This window comes from Delphinus delphis, chromosome 1, assembly GCF_949987515.2.
Source record: "Delphinus delphis chromosome 1, mDelDel1.2, whole genome shotgun sequence".
Classification (NCBI taxonomy): Eukaryota; Metazoa; Chordata; class Mammalia; order Artiodactyla; family Delphinidae; genus Delphinus; species Delphinus delphis.
In genome coordinates, this window is record NC_082683.1 from 138,102,071 (window position 1) to 138,121,288 (window position 19,218).

General features: G+C 41.5%; 1 protein-coding gene across 1 annotated transcript in view; it reads right to left on the reverse strand.

Moving 5' to 3' along the window:
• Positions 1 to 19,218, reverse strand: part of NMNAT2 (nicotinamide nucleotide adenylyltransferase 2) — a 189,799-nt gene that overhangs the window by 141,592 nt on the left and 28,989 nt on the right. Inside the window, exon 2 of the mRNA XM_060035178.1 lies at positions 7,925 to 8,070. Within this exon, the coding sequence (XP_059891161.1) occupies positions 7,925 to 8,009 (85 nt within the window). The 5' untranslated portion in view covers positions 8,010 to 8,070. The remainder of the gene's footprint in view (positions 1 to 7,924; positions 8,071 to 19,218) is intronic.

Genomic DNA, 19,218 nt, shown 5'->3' on the forward strand with positions numbered 1-19,218 from the left:
ACATCTGTGAGCCGAGTAAACAAAGATCCCTGCCATTGAAGAGCTCACATTCTAGTTGGGGAGACAGACATTAAACAATAAATATAACAGATAAATAACATGCTTTGTTAAAAGGGGATAAGAAGTAAGGGGAAAAGATATAAGTAGAGCATGACAAGGGGGACTGGGAGTGTGTGAGCTGTGATTTTAAACTATGTGATCAGGGGAGTAGGACCTGCCAAGTAGACAGTGAGAAGGTTGCATTTGGACAAAGACTTAGAGAGTCAATTAGACATGGGGATATATGGGGGAAGGGCATTCCAGGCAGCGAGAACATTCAGTGCACACTCTAAGGCCAAGACAAGGAGGTCAGTGAAGTTGGCTAAGAATGAGGTTGGAAAGAGGTGTGATGAGGTAGGGGGAGAAAGGGGAAAGGTGGCAGATCATGGAGGCCTTTGTAGGTCATTAAAATGACTTTGACCCTGAATGAAATAGGGAACCATTGGAGGATTTTGAGCAAAGGAGCAACATGCTCTGACGTACATCTGACTTACATTTTAAAAGGATCACTCAGCTATTTTGTTGAGAATTTAGTGTTGGGCCAAGGGTAGAAGCAGAGAGATCAGTTAAGAGGCTATTGCAATGATGTAAACGAACTGTAACAGTGGCTTACATCAGGGCTGTAGATGGGAAAAAGTGACTGGTCCTAGTTTTATTTTGAAGATAGATCCAAAAACATTTGCTGCCATAGATGGGATGTGCAAAGAGAGAAGGATCAAGCATTAGTCCAAGGTTTTCGACCTAAGCAACTGGAATAAGAGAAAAACTATAAGCATTTAGCCTTATCTAGGGGCTATACTTCACTCACCCTCCTACTGTCTGGTAAGTATTAAGTGAGGTCAATATGTAGCAGCATAGTGACCCACGTGGAGGCAACATGATGCAGGAGAGAGAGCAGAGAAAGAGTGCTGTTTAGCTGCTACTGCTTCCTGGGGTTAGCCTCTGAGTCTTGCTCATTTTCTGCCTCCTCCTCTTACTCCCTTATCCCCCAGATTACAAGAATTTTCCTTGTTGGCTCACTTGTTCAGAACTAAAGAGAATTATGCCATAGATTTAGTGGAAAACAGTTTAATGGTAGTAGATTTTAAAGAAGCTCAAATAAGGTTAACTCCATTATTAAAATGATCATGGGGAAGGTGATGATGCTGGTAGTGTTTATAATATTTGCCTTTGCTGCAGAGTTCATAAACCATAGAGATATTGTACAAAAGGAGGAGGGAGCCAAAGCCGGGAGGATGGCCTTAGTCACACCTTGTAAGCCACCAAGCATCTTTTTTAGGCTAAAATACTTCTGAGGCTATCTGCCAAACTGTATTTTTTTAAAAAAACAAATGTGTTCCATGCATTTGAATGCTTATGATTGGAAAACCTCTGGCGATGGAAAACTTTGTTCCTTTTAAACTGATGCTGCATTTACATATATTGAGATATGGAACACATCCATAAATAAAGTTGTGTAATTCTCTCTAAAATGCATTCCTATATCCCAGTTCTTAGTTTGTTAGATCAGATCCTTAAGAATTATTTTAAATGCCTTTGTTTAACCAAAATTTTGTGTGTTGAGTGTTTTTTTTTTTTTAAACTGGTGTTTAAAAAATATTTAATGTGTTCCTTTGTGCCCTTAGGATCTTTCTTGAGCAATTCAGGATGATCTGAAAACTCTTTAGAAATGAACGAGAACTCTACTGGAAAGTGTGTATTTCATAGTATCATTAAATATTGATTAAGCACCCACTACATATACAACACTGTATTGGTGGCTGAGAGGACAATGATATTGTAAAATTTAGATTTGAATCTTTTTAAAGAAACACTTTCAAAACAGGGTTTTCATTCCCTTTCCCAGTCATGCATAGACTACTTTCACAACTATTACCTATTAATAGAAAAATAACAGAAAATATAGATTATCCGTCTAGTTTTGCATTTTCCTCTCTTGTCTGAGGATCTCTCTGAAACAGAGAGAGATCCAGACCTGAGGGTTTGCCGGTTATGTTTTTAGTTTAGTTTGCCTCTGCATTTTAGGCTGTTCATTTGACTTGGTCTAAAACTGGAAATTTGTGTAGAAGTGTTTCTCTTGAGACTCATAACATTTTAAAGGAGGTTCCTACTGAGCAGTAATCTGAACTATTTCTTAAAAGTCATATGAATCTCTTAATTCTGATAGTTTTAAGCATAAAGGGTTGGATATGTAGAATAAGATCAAGGAAAACAAAAAGAGAAGAGAATCTGAAAATTAATATTTCTTCATTTCAAAATTCACAGTACATCAACCTTCTTGGTTATATCCTGTTCCTTGGTCTGGGATGCATTCTAGATGGGAGAGTTGCCTATCGTAATTAGCATAATTGTGTCCACGTGGGGCTCAGTCAATCAATTCAGCAGGAGAAAGTAAATCAAACTACCTGTTCATGTGGACAAAAATATCTAAATTTTCTTTTTCAGCCATTATTCTCACGTCATGAGTAGACACAGCTCTCGCCAGTGAAACTACCATGAGTGATCCATGAGTTTCCATTAGAGGACATTCAACTTATCAGTGAACTAGAATTCCCAAGCATTCAATTAAATATATTATTACAGCCATCACCAAATTGATGGGCAAGTTCTGGAATGGTCTTTTGAACTGCATCAACTGTTTCCAATCTCACATCCTCAACATTATAAAAGAGTCAACTTTAGGACCTTGATTTTCTCCCATCTCGTAGTTTATAAAAAAGCTGGCAAATTCTTTATCTTTTTATTTCCATAATGTTAATGAATTTCAATATATTTCTTGCATGAAGAATTTTGAATAATCCAAATAAAACCTACTAGGAGCTTTCATTAGAAGTTTCAGATGTCCCAGGTTACAAAGAGACTTTGAATTTAGGTATTTCCTTCTTTTGCATTAGTACTTGGTTAGAATACATTATTTCCAAAATCTTAGAGTAAGAAGTATGAAGCTTCACTTTCCCCACCAAGCCCAAACCTGCTTCTCTTCCAATGTTCTCTATTCATCCACTTTGGATGGAAACCTGCCAGTTACCCTGGACTACTTTGCCATCATCCACCCATCAAATCACCAAATAAGGATCTCTTTTACCTCCTAAATATTTTCAAATACACTCACTCTCCATCCCAAATGCCACCAACCTGAGCAAGGTGACAGTCTTCTCTGACTTGAACTCTGTATTGCTGAAATAGGTGCCCATCTGTTCACTACATCTCCATCCTTGCCCTTCACCAGTTTACGTTCAAAATTCAATTAAATCATAGTCTTAACAATATGATTATGACATCCCTTTACTTAAAAAAGGCAATATTTTGTCACTGCCATTGGGATAAAATCTAAATTCTTTAATATGACTTACAAGCCTTCATAATTGATCAGATTTCCATCTAACTTCCCAGTCTTATTTCTCAATCCCCTCCTCCTTGAGTCATCCTGAACTTTTTTTTGTTCTAATGTCATGGCTCTCTGTCTCATCACCCCAGCCCTTTATGCATGGCTGATTCCTCCACCTGGAACGACATTCATTTATTTTTTATTTATTCAGCAACTATTATGAAGCAAAGATTCTTTAGGGCTTCCCTGGTGGTGCAGTGGTTGAGAATCTGCCTGCTAATGCAGGGGACACGGGTTCGAGTCCTGGTCTGGGAGGATCCCACATGCCGTGGAGCAACTAGGCCCGTGAGCCACAACTACGGAGCCTGCGCTCCGCAACAAGAGAGGCCACGACAGTGAGAGGCCCGCGCACCGCGATGAAGAGTAGCCCCCGCTCACCGCAACTAGAGAAAGCCCTCACACAGAAACGAAGACCCAACACAGCCAAAAATAAATAAATAAAATACTGAATACATAACTACTTTAAAAAGAAAATTACAGTTGCTACAATGTTTAAATAAATAAATAAATATCCTTTATTTGCAATTATTATTATAGTATACTATTATGGAGAGCTTACTCCATGCTAGGTACTAGGAAGTAAATCAATGATTAAACCAGGCATGATTTCTATCTTAATAAATCTTACTGTCTAGCATGGCAAATAGTCATGAAGCACAGAATGAGATTAGAGTTATGGTATGGAAAGTATAAGGTGATGTGGGATCAAATGTCAAATGTCAGTAAGGGTAACCATACTTAATTGAGGAGTCATTGGAGGTTCCCTGAGGAAGTACTGTTGAAGCTAAAATCTGAAAGATGAGTAGGAGCTAGTTGTGGTAACAGAAGAGTGGAGGAGGTGGAGGAGGAGGAGGAGGAGGAGGCGGCGGGGGGAGTGGTGGAAGAAGTGTTCTAGTGGCACAGTTAAATGGAAAATATATGACTACTAAGAAAAGAAATAGCTTTCCCTTGTTATAAGCATAAGGTATTGGGAACAGGTATCTTTATTGAATATATTTTGTTGATGGCCTGTGTCACAAAGGAAAACAATTTATAAAGTTCTCACTACCCATTTTTTTTTAATTTATTCATTTATATATATATATTTGGCTGCACTGGGTCTTTGTTGCTGCACGCGGGCTTTCTCTAGTTGCAGTGTAGAATACAGGGCTCTGGAGCCCGCACGTCACAACTAGAGAGAAGCCCACACACCAAAACAAAGAGCCCATGGGTAGCAACTAAGACCCAACACAGCCAAAAATAAATAAATAAGTAAATAAATAAATAAATAAATTTTTAATATTAATTTTTTCTTATATGTTCCCATAGCCACAAATAGGAATAATATCAACTCCCCTTTCAGAATAAAAAGACAAGCTCATTCTAAATTACTTTACAAATAATGAGAACTGGACAAGTACTACTTTACAGAGACGAAGCCTGAGTTTTTCGTTCTGAATGACACTTTTTCGTTTTGTTTTGTTTATAGTCTCTTTTTTCTTTGGTAAGCAACTGTATTTCAAAATATAGAAGCTCTATTAAAGGTGTCTAATTTCAAAGTCCTGTTTGCATCTTTATACTTTTTTTCTATTACAAATTGCAGGCATCTTTTAAAAGTTTGATAATTTTATTGCATTAATTATTTCTGTATTGTTGGGGGAAAAATTTTAAAGCCATTTCAAAGGAGAAAATATGTCATGGATGCCTGGTTTCTTTAGAGATGGGAAAGAGCTCTTAAGGAAATGCGTATTTAGGAATCTCATTTAGTTGATGGCAACTGAATTCTAATCTCTGTTAGTATATGTTTGAAGGAAATAGAGTTCATGGAATTATTGAGTCAGAAGATTAGTGAGCAGTTCCTTCTGCTTTTGTTACAGTGCAAAGGCCTATTCAAGAGGAATCAGAAATGTGGGGTTCCAGTCTCAATTCTGCCACCCACGCTCCATGTCACTTAAGCCACTTAAGAAAGCCACTTAGCCTCTGAACATCAGTTTCTCATTTGTAAAATGGAGATAATGGTGCCTTTCTTGTAAGCTTCTTATTAAGAATAAGTGACATACACGATGAAAATGCCTTGTAAATGAGAAGCTGCTCTACAAAAATAAATTACGAAACTTATCACTAGCTCAAAGATTCCCATAAGAGATTCTACAGAAAAAAAAATTGTTTAATATGTATTTTGTGTTCTTGTTCCTGTTTCCTTTTCAATGTATATGTGCTAAATCCTTCATTAGGTTATAAGCTCCTTAAAGCCACAGTGAGCATACCGTGTCCTCTTTCCATGTTGCTCTCTGGATTACACATAACTCATGGACACTCAAAAGTCTTTGTTGATATTCTCTCCTCTTCTTCAGTTCCAATAACAAGCAAAAGTCACTACTGTCAAAGTCTCCTTTCACCTATTCTATGTCTAAACCTCCCTGCTGTAATCCATACCTATTTCCTTATACTCTCTCCTCTAAACTCATGGAGAACTGGCAGGTCAGCATCAACTTAACAAAAGCCTTTATCACCATTACTAAACTCTCTTTAGCTGCAAAACAAAATCCCTGGTTCTCAATCTGAATCTACCCTTCCTGCAATCCAACACAAGTGGAATTAGGTACATCCTTAGTCCCAGGAAGAAAGGAGGAGTACCTGCTGGCCCACTAAAGATTACTAGAGCCAAGGAGTTCCAGAGGAAAGTCCCTCCCTGTCTGGGCAACTGAGAGGAATAAAGTACAGCCATATAAAATGGCCAGAGGAAATACAGACAGAGAAGAAAAAAAGGACAGGGGTGAAGACACCAGAATCAAAAGAAAGTGAAAGGAGAGTGTTTTCAGGGCACTGATATTCCCTCAGAAGGCTGATGAGATGCTCTAGTCTACTTTGATGCTAGAACAAAAGTCTTTATTTAATAGGTAAGTTGGCACCAGCTCCTGATACAACACTTTTAAAAGCGAAAGTATGGTGAGGAAGGGATGGCTACCTCAGTCACCCTCCTTGGATCCTATAAATGTGCCTATGTGATCTGCACTCTGCTCAAAGTATATTCTTTCCATGAGGTTTTTAATAAGGGTGCCCAGTTCAACTCACCTTTTAGGTTTAAGAGAGGAATATTTTTATTCTAAGCCACCTCTCCCAGTCTTTACCGATATGATGTGGCTTTCACTAAACAGCCCTAGGAGGGCCCACGCAATCCTCAGGCTCCGGGTAAACACGTGTGCCTGCAGCCGGCTCCAGCTCGCCCTGCGTTTCAGCACCGCTGTCTCTGGATAGCGCCTCACTGGCCGGCCGGCGCAAGGCCTCCCACCCTTCACTCATCCATCCCTAGTCCACTCGCTTTCCTCTTCCCGTTTCTCTCATTGCCAGAAGAAAAGCATCCCGACTTCTAACTTCTCCCCAATTCCTGCTTCAAAAGTGACCTCCGCGTGCCTCCCTCAGGGTCTAAACGCGCAAGCCCCCGCGCCTTTGGGTCCTCCTGGAGCAGCAGCGAAGCCCCGCCGTTTACCCACCGGTGGCCCGAGATCTCTGTCAGGCAACGATCACCTTTCCCTTACCACTTCTCAATCCCAACCAGCAGCCAGGAGCCCCCGCTCACTCGGCCTCTCTCTTCGCCACAAAGCCTCCTTGAAAAAAACGCGCGATGATGCGCCCTCGCCTCGCCCAGCCCCCAAACACACACACACACACACACACACACACACACACACACACACACACACACACACACAGAGTCATACATACACTCGCACGCCTCAAACCTTGTGGGAGCCATCGCCAACCTGGGCAGAGCCTCAGCCAACTTGGGCCCCATCCTTCAACACCGGCTCGCAAAGGGCAGCCCGCAGCAACCGCCCCGCCCTCTCCCCTTCCTAGGCGGTGGGTCCCGGCAGCCAAGCCCAGGCCCCCGCCCCCTGCTCCCCACCTCCACATTCACTAAGCCATCCACCTCGCGCGCGCAATCCACTGTCCACAACCCTCAAACATTTGCTCCGGGCCGCCCCGAACCAGCAGCCAAACCATAAACGAATCTCCTTGAAGCCCAGCCCTGTTCCTGGTGTGTTGTGTGTGTTTGTGTCTCTGAAGCATATACACCATTAACTCCTTCGAGCTTTCGGCCCAACCTAAACAAACAGCACGTTATCTCTAACCCCCTTCTCCCTTCTCCGCGCCCCAACCTCTGCCCCCATCCCGATCCTCACCGGCCAAGTAGCCAAACCACCGCACCACCGCACCCCAGTTCTCAAACCTCGACCTCCCACCAATCCGAACCAACACTCCCCTCCGGCCCCTCCCCTCCCCCACCCCTTGGCCCCCAGCGAGGAGGGTCTGGCCCGAGCGAGTGACGCCTCGGAAGCACAGTCTGCGTCCCCTCCCGGGAGCCCAGAATAGAGGGGCTGACCTCCCACCAGCTGGATCAGCCAGCACACCTCTCCAGATGGGTACTCGCCTTACCGTCAGACGCCCTGGGAAACACAGGTGCCGGGGAAAGGAGAGAGGCGGAAGCAGTCTCCGGGGGTGGGCGGGAGGACTCACCGAACATCTGAATGTGCCCTTTGGTGATGGGATTGAAGCTGCCGCAGGCGAGCAAGATAACGTGGGTCTTGGTGGTCTCGGTCATGGTGCGGGTGGGTCCCTCGCGCTGGTCCAGGGGTCGCCTCTCTTTTTGTGTCTCGATACGTCTGCAGAGGGAGAAAGGAAGGCGAGGCTCCGGCGGTGGATGCTGGGGACTCCAAGGAGCCGCTCCAGACGCAAACCGCGTCACTCCCCGCCTCCCCTTAACGCTTGCAGCGCCGGCAAGATCCGAGGCTGCTTTTGTATCGCTAAGCTCCGTCCTCTTTTCTTTCACGCCTCTCGCCCTGGTCTCCCTCTCCTCCCTTTCTCTCACCCTCACCCCACCCCATCACGCTCTCTTCCTTAGTGTTTACCTATAAGATGTGGTACCCAAGCCCAGAACCCTGAACACTGACAGGCAACCATCAGCATGGTGTGAGCTCTTTCTCTTACCTCCTTCTGAATTAGTTTTCCTCCCTCAATCTAACATTTTTCTGTCCACACCTACTTTCTCGAACATTTCCAACTCTAAAAGTGTTCGATTTTAAGAACTGTTTTCTTTCTCTCCTCAAAATTTTAAGTGGGGAAATGACAATTGGTCACTTCAGGAGTATTCATTTCTGCCCGTCTTTCCCCCCTTGTCTCATGGTTTTGAACTACTAAACTGAGTCCAGACGTTGACCTAGTGGTTGCCAAGAAATAGGGGGAACCTGAATCCTTCCCCTGGCATACTGCTCCTTTTGTGGGTTGAAGCAATGAGAACATGGATGTGACAGAGTTATTAAAGCTGTGTTAGAAAATTATTGTGATCTTACATAAGCTATCAAAATTGAGACAAAGATTTACCCATTCAACAAGTGTTCCTTGAGTGCCCACTATGTGTTAGGCTCTGTTATAAACACTGCTGATAAAGCAAAGTCCTTGTCTTCATCAAGTTTACATTCTACTGGAAGGAGACAGACAATAAACAAACATAGAAGGGCTTCCCTGGTGGCGCAGTGGTTGAGAGTCCGCCTGCCGATGCAGGGGACACGGGTTCACGCCCCGGTCCGGGAGGATCCCACATGCCGCGGAGCGGCTGGGCCCGTGAGCCACGGCCGCTGAGCCTGCACGTCTGGAGCCTGTGCTCCGCAACGGGAGAGGCCACAACAGTGAGAGGCCCACGTACCGCAAAAAACAAAAAAACAAAACCAAAACAAACATAGAAGGAAATATTAGATGGCAGTTGTGCAATGCACAATAAGTGAATGCAGTTCACTCTCTGGCACAACAAAGAGTGAATGGAGAAGAGGGGACCACTTGAAATGAAGAAGTTAGGGAAGGCCTCTCTGGGGTGGTGAAATTTAAACTGAGACCCAAATGACAAGGAGTTGCTAGTACAAGTATTCTGGGACAGGGAAGGGCTCATTGTGCTCCTAGAAATGAAAGAAGGCCAGTGTGACCAGACTGCATGAATAAGGGGAAAAATGCTAAGAGAGAAGATTAGACTGGTGATTAGGACCAAATCAAGTAGGGCTTGTAGGCTAGGGTAGGGTTTGGATGTTTTTCTAAGAGGAATAACTTAGAGAGGAATAACAGAAGGAAACCACTGAAGCTTTTAGGCAGAGAAGTGGTAAGTAATTTACATTTTTATAAGATCACTCTGGCTGCTAGGTGGAAAACGGGAAGGGAAGGAAAGCATATAGGAAATCCTCCTGGTAGTCTAAGCAGGTGCAGTTGTCCTTGGACTAGGTTTTAGAGAGGTGAAACTGATGAGAAGCAAAGGGTCTCAGGATAAGTTTTGTAGATAAAGTTTACAGTCTTTGCAAATGGATTGGATGTGAAGGATGAGGGAAAAAGAAATCTAGGAAAATGTCTAGAAATTTGGTTTAAGTAAATGAGTGGACTGAGAGTGAGAAAGATGGAGAAAGGAAGTTTCAGGGATGACCAATGTTCTATTCTGATACAATAAATAAACCTAATAATTTGAGATTTTTTTTAAATAGCCTTTCAAAAAACTGAGATAAACTGACATATGCATTGTATTAGTTTTAGGTACACATAATAATTCTGAACTTAGAGATCCATAAGTACAAATATTTACTTTTTTGGGGCTTCAAGATTCTTGGATAAATTTCTACCTATTTTAGTGGGTTGGTCATTGTTTCTTATTTAAGAGCATGTAGTTGGGGTACAGTAAATATTTGTTAAATTATGCTGAACAGCAAATTGATCCTAATATGCATAAAATTTCCAGTTTAAAGATAAGTCCTAAGAACTGATGTATATTTGTAATTTGATGTATCTTCCCTCACAGGGGATGCAGATTAGTGGGACAGAAGAGCAGGAGACGTTGAGGGGAGCCCGACTTGGGTAGGAAACTCGGACACTTATTAGCTGGGCAATAAATATTTACTGAGTGTCTGCCACATGCCAGATACTTGATTTAGAGGCTGTGAACAAAACAAAGTCCCTGCTTTAATACAGCTCTCATACTAGAGGGCAAAACAGACCATTGGAAAATAAAATAAAATAGACATAATGGTAACAGATACCATAATGAAAAATAAAGCTGGATGAGAAGAAAAGGAAAGGGAAATTCTCCTTTATTCAAGGTGGTCAGGGATGGCCTCTCTGATAGGATGGGATCTGAGCAGGGACCTGAAAGAAGTGAAGGAATGTGTCATTTGAATATCTGGGGAGGAACATACCTGGCAGAACAGCAAATGCAAAGAGCCTGAGGAGCAAGAGTGTTTGAGAGTCTTCGACAAGCACACCCATGTGGCTGCACAAAAGAAAGCAAGTGGAAAAGTAGGACAGATCAATAGGGCCTCATAGGTCCTGGTAAGGGCTTTGGCTTTTTCACTGGGAGAGATAGGAAGTCACTGGAGGTTCTGAATAGAGAAGTTACACGAGCTGACTTACATTTGAGAAGTACCATTTTGGCAGGAAGTATAAATTTTGGAGTCATCAGTATAGTTTTATATTTAAAACCAAAGGATTAAATGAGGTCACCTAAGGAGTAACATACATATATATATATACATAGAAGAAAAGAGGCCCTCAGATTCAGCCCCGGGGCACACCAAATTAGCAACAGTAGCTAACATTCACTGAATATCAGTAGAAGCCCAGGCATTATAAGCCATTTACACATGTTAATTCATTTAACACTCACCATAATTCTATGAGTTCAAATAATTTTATCCCATTTTAGAGATGAGCATAAGGGAGAACAGAGAAATGAAGTAACTGGTCCTAGTAAGTATGGATTCAAATTCAAACCCTGGTAATTTTGGTTGAAGGCCCTGTTGTTGATCCAAGCCTCCTGCTTCATCTTGTTTCACTGCTATGCTATACAGGCATACCTCGTTTTATTGAGCTTCACAGACATTGCGTTTTTTCAAATTGAAGGTTTGTGACAACCTTGAGTCAAGCAAGTATATCTACACCATTTTTTTCCAATATCATTTGCTCATTTTGGGTCTCTGTGTCACAGTATTTCAAACTGTTTTCATTGTTATTATATTTGTTATGGTGATCTGCAATCAGTTGTCTTTGATGTTACTACGGTAATTGTTTTGGAGCACCATGAACCACACCATATGAGACGGCAAACTTAATTGGTAAATGTGTTCTGACTGCTCTACTGACCAGCAGTTACCCCATCTCTCTCCCTCTCCTTCGGCCTCCTTATTTCCTGAGACACAGTGATATTGAAATTAGGCCAGTTAATAACCCTAGAATGGCCTCTAAGTGTTCAAGTGAAAGGAAGGGTCAACTGATGCAGCAAGCTCCGTCGCTGTCTTATTTTAAGAAGTTGTCACAGCTACCCCAGCCTTCAGCATCCACCACCCTGATCAGTCAGCAGCCATCAACATCCAGGCAAGACCCTCCACCAGTCAAATGATTATAACTCACTGAAGGCACAGATGATGGTTATCATTTTTTAGCAAAAAAGTATTTTTTAATTAAGGTATGTACATTGTTTTTTTTTTTTGCGGTACGCGGGCCTCTCACTGTTGCGGCCTCTCCCGTTGTGGAGCACAGGCTCCGGACGCGCAGGCTCAGCGGCCATGGCTCACGGGCCCAGCCGCTCTGCGGCATGTGGGATCTTCCCGGACCAGGGCACGAACCCGTGTCCCCTGCATCGGCAGACGGACTCTCAACCACTGCGCCACCAGGGAAGCCCTGTACAATTGTACCCCTGTACAATTTCTTTTAGACATAATGCTATTTCAAACTTAATTGACCACAGTATAGTGTAAGCAGAAATTTTATAGGCTCTAGGAAACCAAAAAATTCATGTGACTCACTTTATTACAATATTCACTTTACTGTGGTAGTCTGGAACCAAATCTGCAATATCTCCAAGGTATACCTGGACTAACTGCATTCATAAAAATGAGGATAACTATACCCACCAAACCACAGAGATGTGAAGATTACTGGTAATGTAGAACACCTAGCATATAATAGATGGTCAATAAGTGATACCTATTTTATAAATGAGAGAATGGAACTTTGTAGCAGAGGTTTGAAGAACAGACTGAGAATTACCATACCAAGTGTTCAGGTTTTCCCTCCTTTACCCAGGAAAAATGGAAAAGTAGGCAACAAAATTCAATGTAACTTGCTGGAATGACTGGACACTCACTCAACTCTACAAGTTAATTTTAATAAAAAGAAAGAAAGAAAAAAGTCCAATTCAACATTCCCACACAGAACAGTGGTCAATAAATATTTACCAATGAATCAAGTACAAAAATCTTTTTTTACCAGCCCAGTGCTGAGAGAGTAACAATGAAATGTGAATTTGTAACACAATGCAATAAATGTTTCAGTCTTGTAGGTTATGTCTTCTTAAGTAACAGTTTAAATTCTATAGATTAGATTAATTGGTTGTGATTCTAATTGTCTCTTGTAATTTTATTTGTGCTTATCTCTAATTTGTGTATCCCCAAAGAGGGTTCAGGAACTGGAATAGAAAAACATTGAAAGCAAATCTTGGTTCTGTCACTTGCTAATTGTTTGTCTTTGGGCAAGTCATTTATTGCTAAGACTGGAAGTACAGTAGTCCATCCTTATCCTCGGTTTCATTTTCTGAGGTTTCAGTTATGCCTGGTCAACCTCGGTCTGAAAATATTAAATGGAAAATTCTGGAGATAAACAATTCATACGTTTTAAATTACATGCTGTTGTGATTAGCATGATGAAATCTCACGCCCTCTGCCTCCATCCTGCCTGGGACCCCCAACCACCAACATAATCTGTTCCTGACATCTAACCATAGACATTGTCATGGCTGGATGATCCAGGATCACCCAAAGCAGATGATCCTTCTTCTGACAAATCCTCAGAATGTCAATAGTAGCCTAATGCTATGTCATTCATCTCACTTCATCTCATCATATAGGTGTTTTATTATCTCACATCATCACAAGAAGGGTGATAGAGTACAAGAAGAAATTTTTGAGAGACAGACCACATTCACATAACTTTTATTACAGTATATTGTAGTTGTTCTATGTTATTATTATTGTTGTTAATCTCTTACTGTGCCTAATTTATAAACTAAACTTTATCATAGGTTTTTATGTATAGGGAAAAACATAGTATGTATAGGATTTGGTACTATCCCCAGTTTCAGGCATCCGCTGGGGGACTTGGAACGTATCCCCCATTGATAAGCAGGGACTACTATACCATAATACATACCGTGTGTGCTTTATAGGGGTCCTATATGGATCACATAAGACCATGTGTGAATAAATGAGGTTTGTTTTTTTTTTTTTTTTTAAAGCATATCCTCAGCTTTAGGTCAAACTCCACAGTTGTTCCATACAAAATACCTACTGTTTTTAAGTGTTCAGTGTTTCTATTGATGAGTTTGTCAAGGATGTTTCTGGCAGTTCCAATCTTAGAGGGTAATGGCTTTGGGAATGTGCTAATAGTGTACATATATATCAACCAATGAAAACAAATACCAAAAAACGTACTAACAACAAATTTATTCTCAGTGAAGATTCCAAGGCTGGTCCATAAGCTATAGAAATAGGAATGTCAACCCTTGCATAATACATGTACCTTAATATATATCGTGATCTATTCTCAGGGGTGCTTATTTCAACTTAGGTAATATAATTTGGTCCAATATTTCAAGTTTCCAACAACTGGTTAATTGCTTTAGGCTGGAAAGGAGCCTGAGTCATTCTCCCACAACCTAAACCTTGCAATCTGCTCCAGCCAGTTCAGTTTCCAAATGGCTCAAGGCAGACAGTCCAACCCAGAACCTTCCCTGCAATAAATATCTATTCTGATGGGCAGGCTGAAGTGTCTATTGGGTCTGATTTGAAAGGTGCCTATGTAAAGTCTAGCAGTGTGGGTATGTATGCTCACTTATCTCCCTATTTACCTAGTCCGGATTAATCATCCATTTACATCACAAGTCAGGGTAAAACTATTCCATGTTTATGAAGCTGGGTTCCAAAATAATATTAGAGATCATCCTTCACAGGAAATGCACAAAGTCACACAGACAAATGTGGCTCCCTAGTTCCTGGGATCAATTCAGGTATTGAATATTTATTTCATGTTTCCTGGTAAAAATGATTCTGAGAAAAAAATATTATTCTGAGAAAACCATGACTCCTTGGGATTCTCTTCAGTTCTCTACATTTGTATAGTTCTTTCTCCTTTGCTTTCTCCGCTTCTCTTCAAGATAAACATCTTCAGGGATACAGCTAAAGTGATGGGCATTATTCTCCCGTTTTCCCCCCAAGGAGATATTTTTACATCTGTGGGATGAAAAATGTCCCCAAGATTAGGAAAAAAAAATGTACCCAAGATTAAGATCCTCCTTCCTCTAGCTCTAAATCTCCCAAGTCTCACTCAAACTTATGATTGCTCTAATTATTCTAATCATATTTCAAAATTGAAAGATGTTTCCAAATTTTAAAACCTGATCATCAATTATAAACATGTCAATTTTGCTGACACCACAGTGAAGAAGAAAAGTACATGGGTCTTTATAACCAATAAGCATTGTATACCATTAAAAATAACAAATTTCTTCAACTAACTCAGATATTTGCTGATTTATTTATCATGACTTCTTTCAGATAATAGGGTGAGGGGCATGTACAAATCATTACTTTCATCTTGAGACCAAAGATCTCTTTTCCCAAGAGACAGAAAAATCAGTTCTAAGAGACCTAGCAAGAAGTATAATTAATTAAGAAGTAAAATAATTCCTTGAAATGGCATCTGAGAATATCTCTGCCTCCCTCCTTTAAGTCACCCAAATGGAAAACACTTTCGGTTCAAGGGAGCATTAAATAAAGGATAGGGGATGTAAAATACAAAATATTTTTTCCATTACATCAATACCTCGCAATTTGGTTAAGTTAGGTATAACCTAGAATTTCAATCCCATCATTTCTCAAACATAGAAGATGTAGAAAGTAGTTGGGGTTCCACTTCTAATACCCTGAACACCCCAAAATTAAACTCCCCCATGAAAAACAGGCCCGGGAACTAGAGGAGGAATGATAAAGATGGTGTGACATGATACCTTTTATTACCTCTACAATGGCTCTAGAGAAGTAGCTCAGATCAAAAGATTATCCTGGGATATGATGAATACCACGGTAACTATAGTTAACAGTACTGTACTGCATATTTGAAAGTTGCTGAGAGAGTACATCCTAATAGTTCTCATCATAAGAAAAAAATTTTTTGTAACTATGTATGGGGACAGATGTTAACTAGCCTTATTGTGATCATTTTGCAATACATACATATAATCAAATCATTATGTTTTACAGCTGAAACTAATATAATGTTTTTGGGGGGGTTTTGTTTGTTTGTTTTGTTTTTTTTGTGCGATCTTAGTTTCCCAACCAGGGATCGAACCCATGCCCCCTGCAGTGGAAGTGAGGTTTCCTAACCACTGGACCGCCATGGAATTCCCTAATATAATGTCATATGTCAATTACACATTATTATTATTATTTGAGTCATGCTATGTGGCCTGTGGGATCTTAGTTCCCTGATCAGGGATTGAACCTGGGCCCTCGGCAGTGAAAGCATGGAGCCCTAACCACTGGACTGCCAAGGAATTCCCAATGACACCTCATTTAAAAAAAAAAAAGACTATCCTAACAAGAGAATGGATGGTGATCACTAAACGACGCTGCAGAATGTGAGGGTCACCAAAGCAAAAGCCGAATGCAAATACAGTCCCCACTCCATCTTTTTTTTCCATGTGGCTCTAAATTTGCAATACTAATGTCTCCACTATGTTAAATAACTAGCATGGGGTATCTGCATCTGGAGACCACTATTATAGCACTGATCTGTTCCCTAAGAAAATAAGTTTGTTAAAGAATTTTTGTTTCCCAATTTAAATGAATAAAGAAGTGAATAGGGGACTTCCGTGGTGCCACAATGGTTAAGAATCCGCCTGCCGGGTTTCCCTGGTGGCGCAGTGGTTGAGAGTCCGCCTGCCGATGCAGGGGACATGGGTTCGTGCCCCGGTCCGGGAAGATCCCACATGCTGAGGAGCGGCTGGGCCCGTGAGCCATGGCCTCTGAGCCTGCACGTCCAGTGCCTGTGCTCTGCAACTGGAGAGGCCACAACAGTGAGAGGACCGCGTACCGAAAAAAAAAAAAAAAGAATCCGCCTGCTAATGTAGGGGACACGGGTTCGAGCCCTGGTCCGGGAAGATCCCACATGCCGCGGAGCGACTAAGCCCATGCGCCACTACTGAGTGCGCTCTAGAGCCCGCGAGCCACAACTACTGAACCCACGTTCCACAACTACTGAAGCCTGTGGGCCTAGAGCCCGTGCTCCACAACAAGAGAAGCCACTGCCATGAGAAGCCCGTGCACTGCAACGGACAGTAGTCCCTGCTCACCACAACTAGAGAAAGCCCGTGCAGCAACGAAGACCCAAAGCAGCCAAAAAATAAATAAATAAGTAAATAAATAAATTTATATAAAAAAGGAAGTGACTAAAGCGAGACAAAGGGAAGAGGTGGGATAGTGGGGGAAAAAAACACATACCTTACTTTCCAGCCAATTACTTCCTAAGTATCTCCAGAATTGTTCCATTTTTCTGTATCTTTCTGCTACTTTTCAGCTTCAGGACACCTTTCTCTCTCTCTCTTTAATTACTGAAGAATTCTGGCTGGATTTCCTGCCAGTAATCTTTCCCTTCCCTAAGCCATTTTTCATATTCCAGCCAAAGGGATATTTCCCTAAAATATAAATCAAATCGTATCACTCTCTGGCTTTGAATCGTTCAATGGCTTCCTGCGGTCCTCAGAATACTATCCAAACTCTTAAATGTCTAACAAGTCCCCTCATGATCTGGCTCCTAACTGCCCGCTCTCTTCACCCTATTCCCTTTAGTACAGCCACAATGAACTACTTTTAGGCATCAAATGTGGCATGCTCTCTCTTAGCCAGCAAACGCAAACCTAAATCGACTTAACTTATTTCCTGAGCCTTCTGTGAGCCCCGTAGGTCTGAGTTAATGCCTCTCCTCATAGGTGCTGGTTTTTTCTGTATCACAGCATTATCACAGTGTCCTGCATGGTGATTGCCTTTTGATTTGCTCACACTCTTCACCAACATTTATTCAGACCCTAGCATGAACCAGGCAGTGTGCTTAGCACTCTGCATTCATTATCCCATTTAATTTTCACTGAATCTCAGTTAAGTAAAATAGGTTCTTTGATTATACATTACAGCTGAGGAAACTGAGACTTACACGAGTAACTTAAGTTCACACAGCTAATAAGTGGGGGAGGCAGGCTTTGAACCTGGGTAGTCAACCTGGCTAGTACCCAACTCACCACAAACTTCAATGAGAGCAGGAACAGCTTCTATCTTGTTCACTGTTATACCCCAGTGACTGTCACAGTCTGGCACATAGCAACGGCTCAAAAACTACTGGTTTCCTAAATGTGGAATGACTTTTCCTTATGACTGGCTCCACTCTGTGCATAATATTTTTACTCCTATTCTGAGTTGGATGTCTTAAAAACTAAGAAAAGGACTGTACCCAATAAATCCTACCAGGTATTAATTAGTAAGGCCTGTAACTATAAGATCTGTAACTATAAGATCGGTGGGCCTGTTCTTCCCCTCTCCTCTCAAGCTCTCTTTTAGACCACGGTTGTGTTGTCCATTCTGGAAGGAATAAAGTCACACCCTGGAACAGGTTATTGTCAGCTGGAAGTAGACATCCATCTTCAAAGCCCTCTATGTATGTTCTTGAACTTTAGGGCCTGAAAAGTTAGAAACAACATTTCTCAGACTCTCTGGCAGTCAGACTTCTGGATACTAATTACATTCTAGCAGGGGATGACCTGTGTGAGATTTGGAAGGCAAAAGTGATGAGAAAGCCATCTTACTACTGCTCTTGCTGCGAAGCAACACTGTTGGTGTGTGTTTGAAGCCAGAACCCACATCCAGTAGCCCCTAAATTCTAGTCACCGAAGTCCTGGGTGTTGAGAGGCAGTTTGGCAGCTTCCTGTGGACTACAGCTGTCACGGTGTGCCCTTGAAATCTAGAGTCACGCGGTGGCACCTAACTTCAGTTTCTTTAGTACTCTCAAAGAATTTCCTAAGCACAGAGTCCCTTGTTTTTAATCCCTTTCTGCTTGAAATACCTAGAGTTGTTTCTGTTTCCTGAATTGAAACCTACATGACACATCACCTTAAATGCTGTATCTAGCTGTACCCACTTTTTGTGTAGGCAAGAGCAAATTATATGTAAATGCGGTTATTTTGGAAATGTAAATATGCAATGAATAAGAAATTGATTGACAGGAATTAGAATAATGGGTGAAAGAATTACAGGTTTTGTGTGTGTGTGTTTCCCGAGTAGGGGAAGGGAGATGGTGGGGAGGATGAATCAAGCAGAATGATAGATGATGACTGGGAAAAGAGAGAGAAAAATGAGTACAGAACCCTAGGGTTCTACAAGGGAATAGCAGAGCAGAATTAATAATCAGTTTTTTTGAAGAACTTGATCCAATAATTGTTTATATGTGTGGAGCCATTTAGAGCTGACAGTGCTTTCACACATGGTATTCTATTCGATTCTTGTAATAAATGATGTTGTGAACTAAGCTTTTGCAGGCTCTGTTATGGATTTTTCATATGGGGAAAGAAAGCAAGGCTCAGGGAGTTTAAGTGACTTCCTCAAGGTTACAGCTAGTAAGTGAGTAGATCAGACCCTTGATTCCAAATTCCAGTGTCCTACTCCAGGCTGCTGGCTACAGAAATC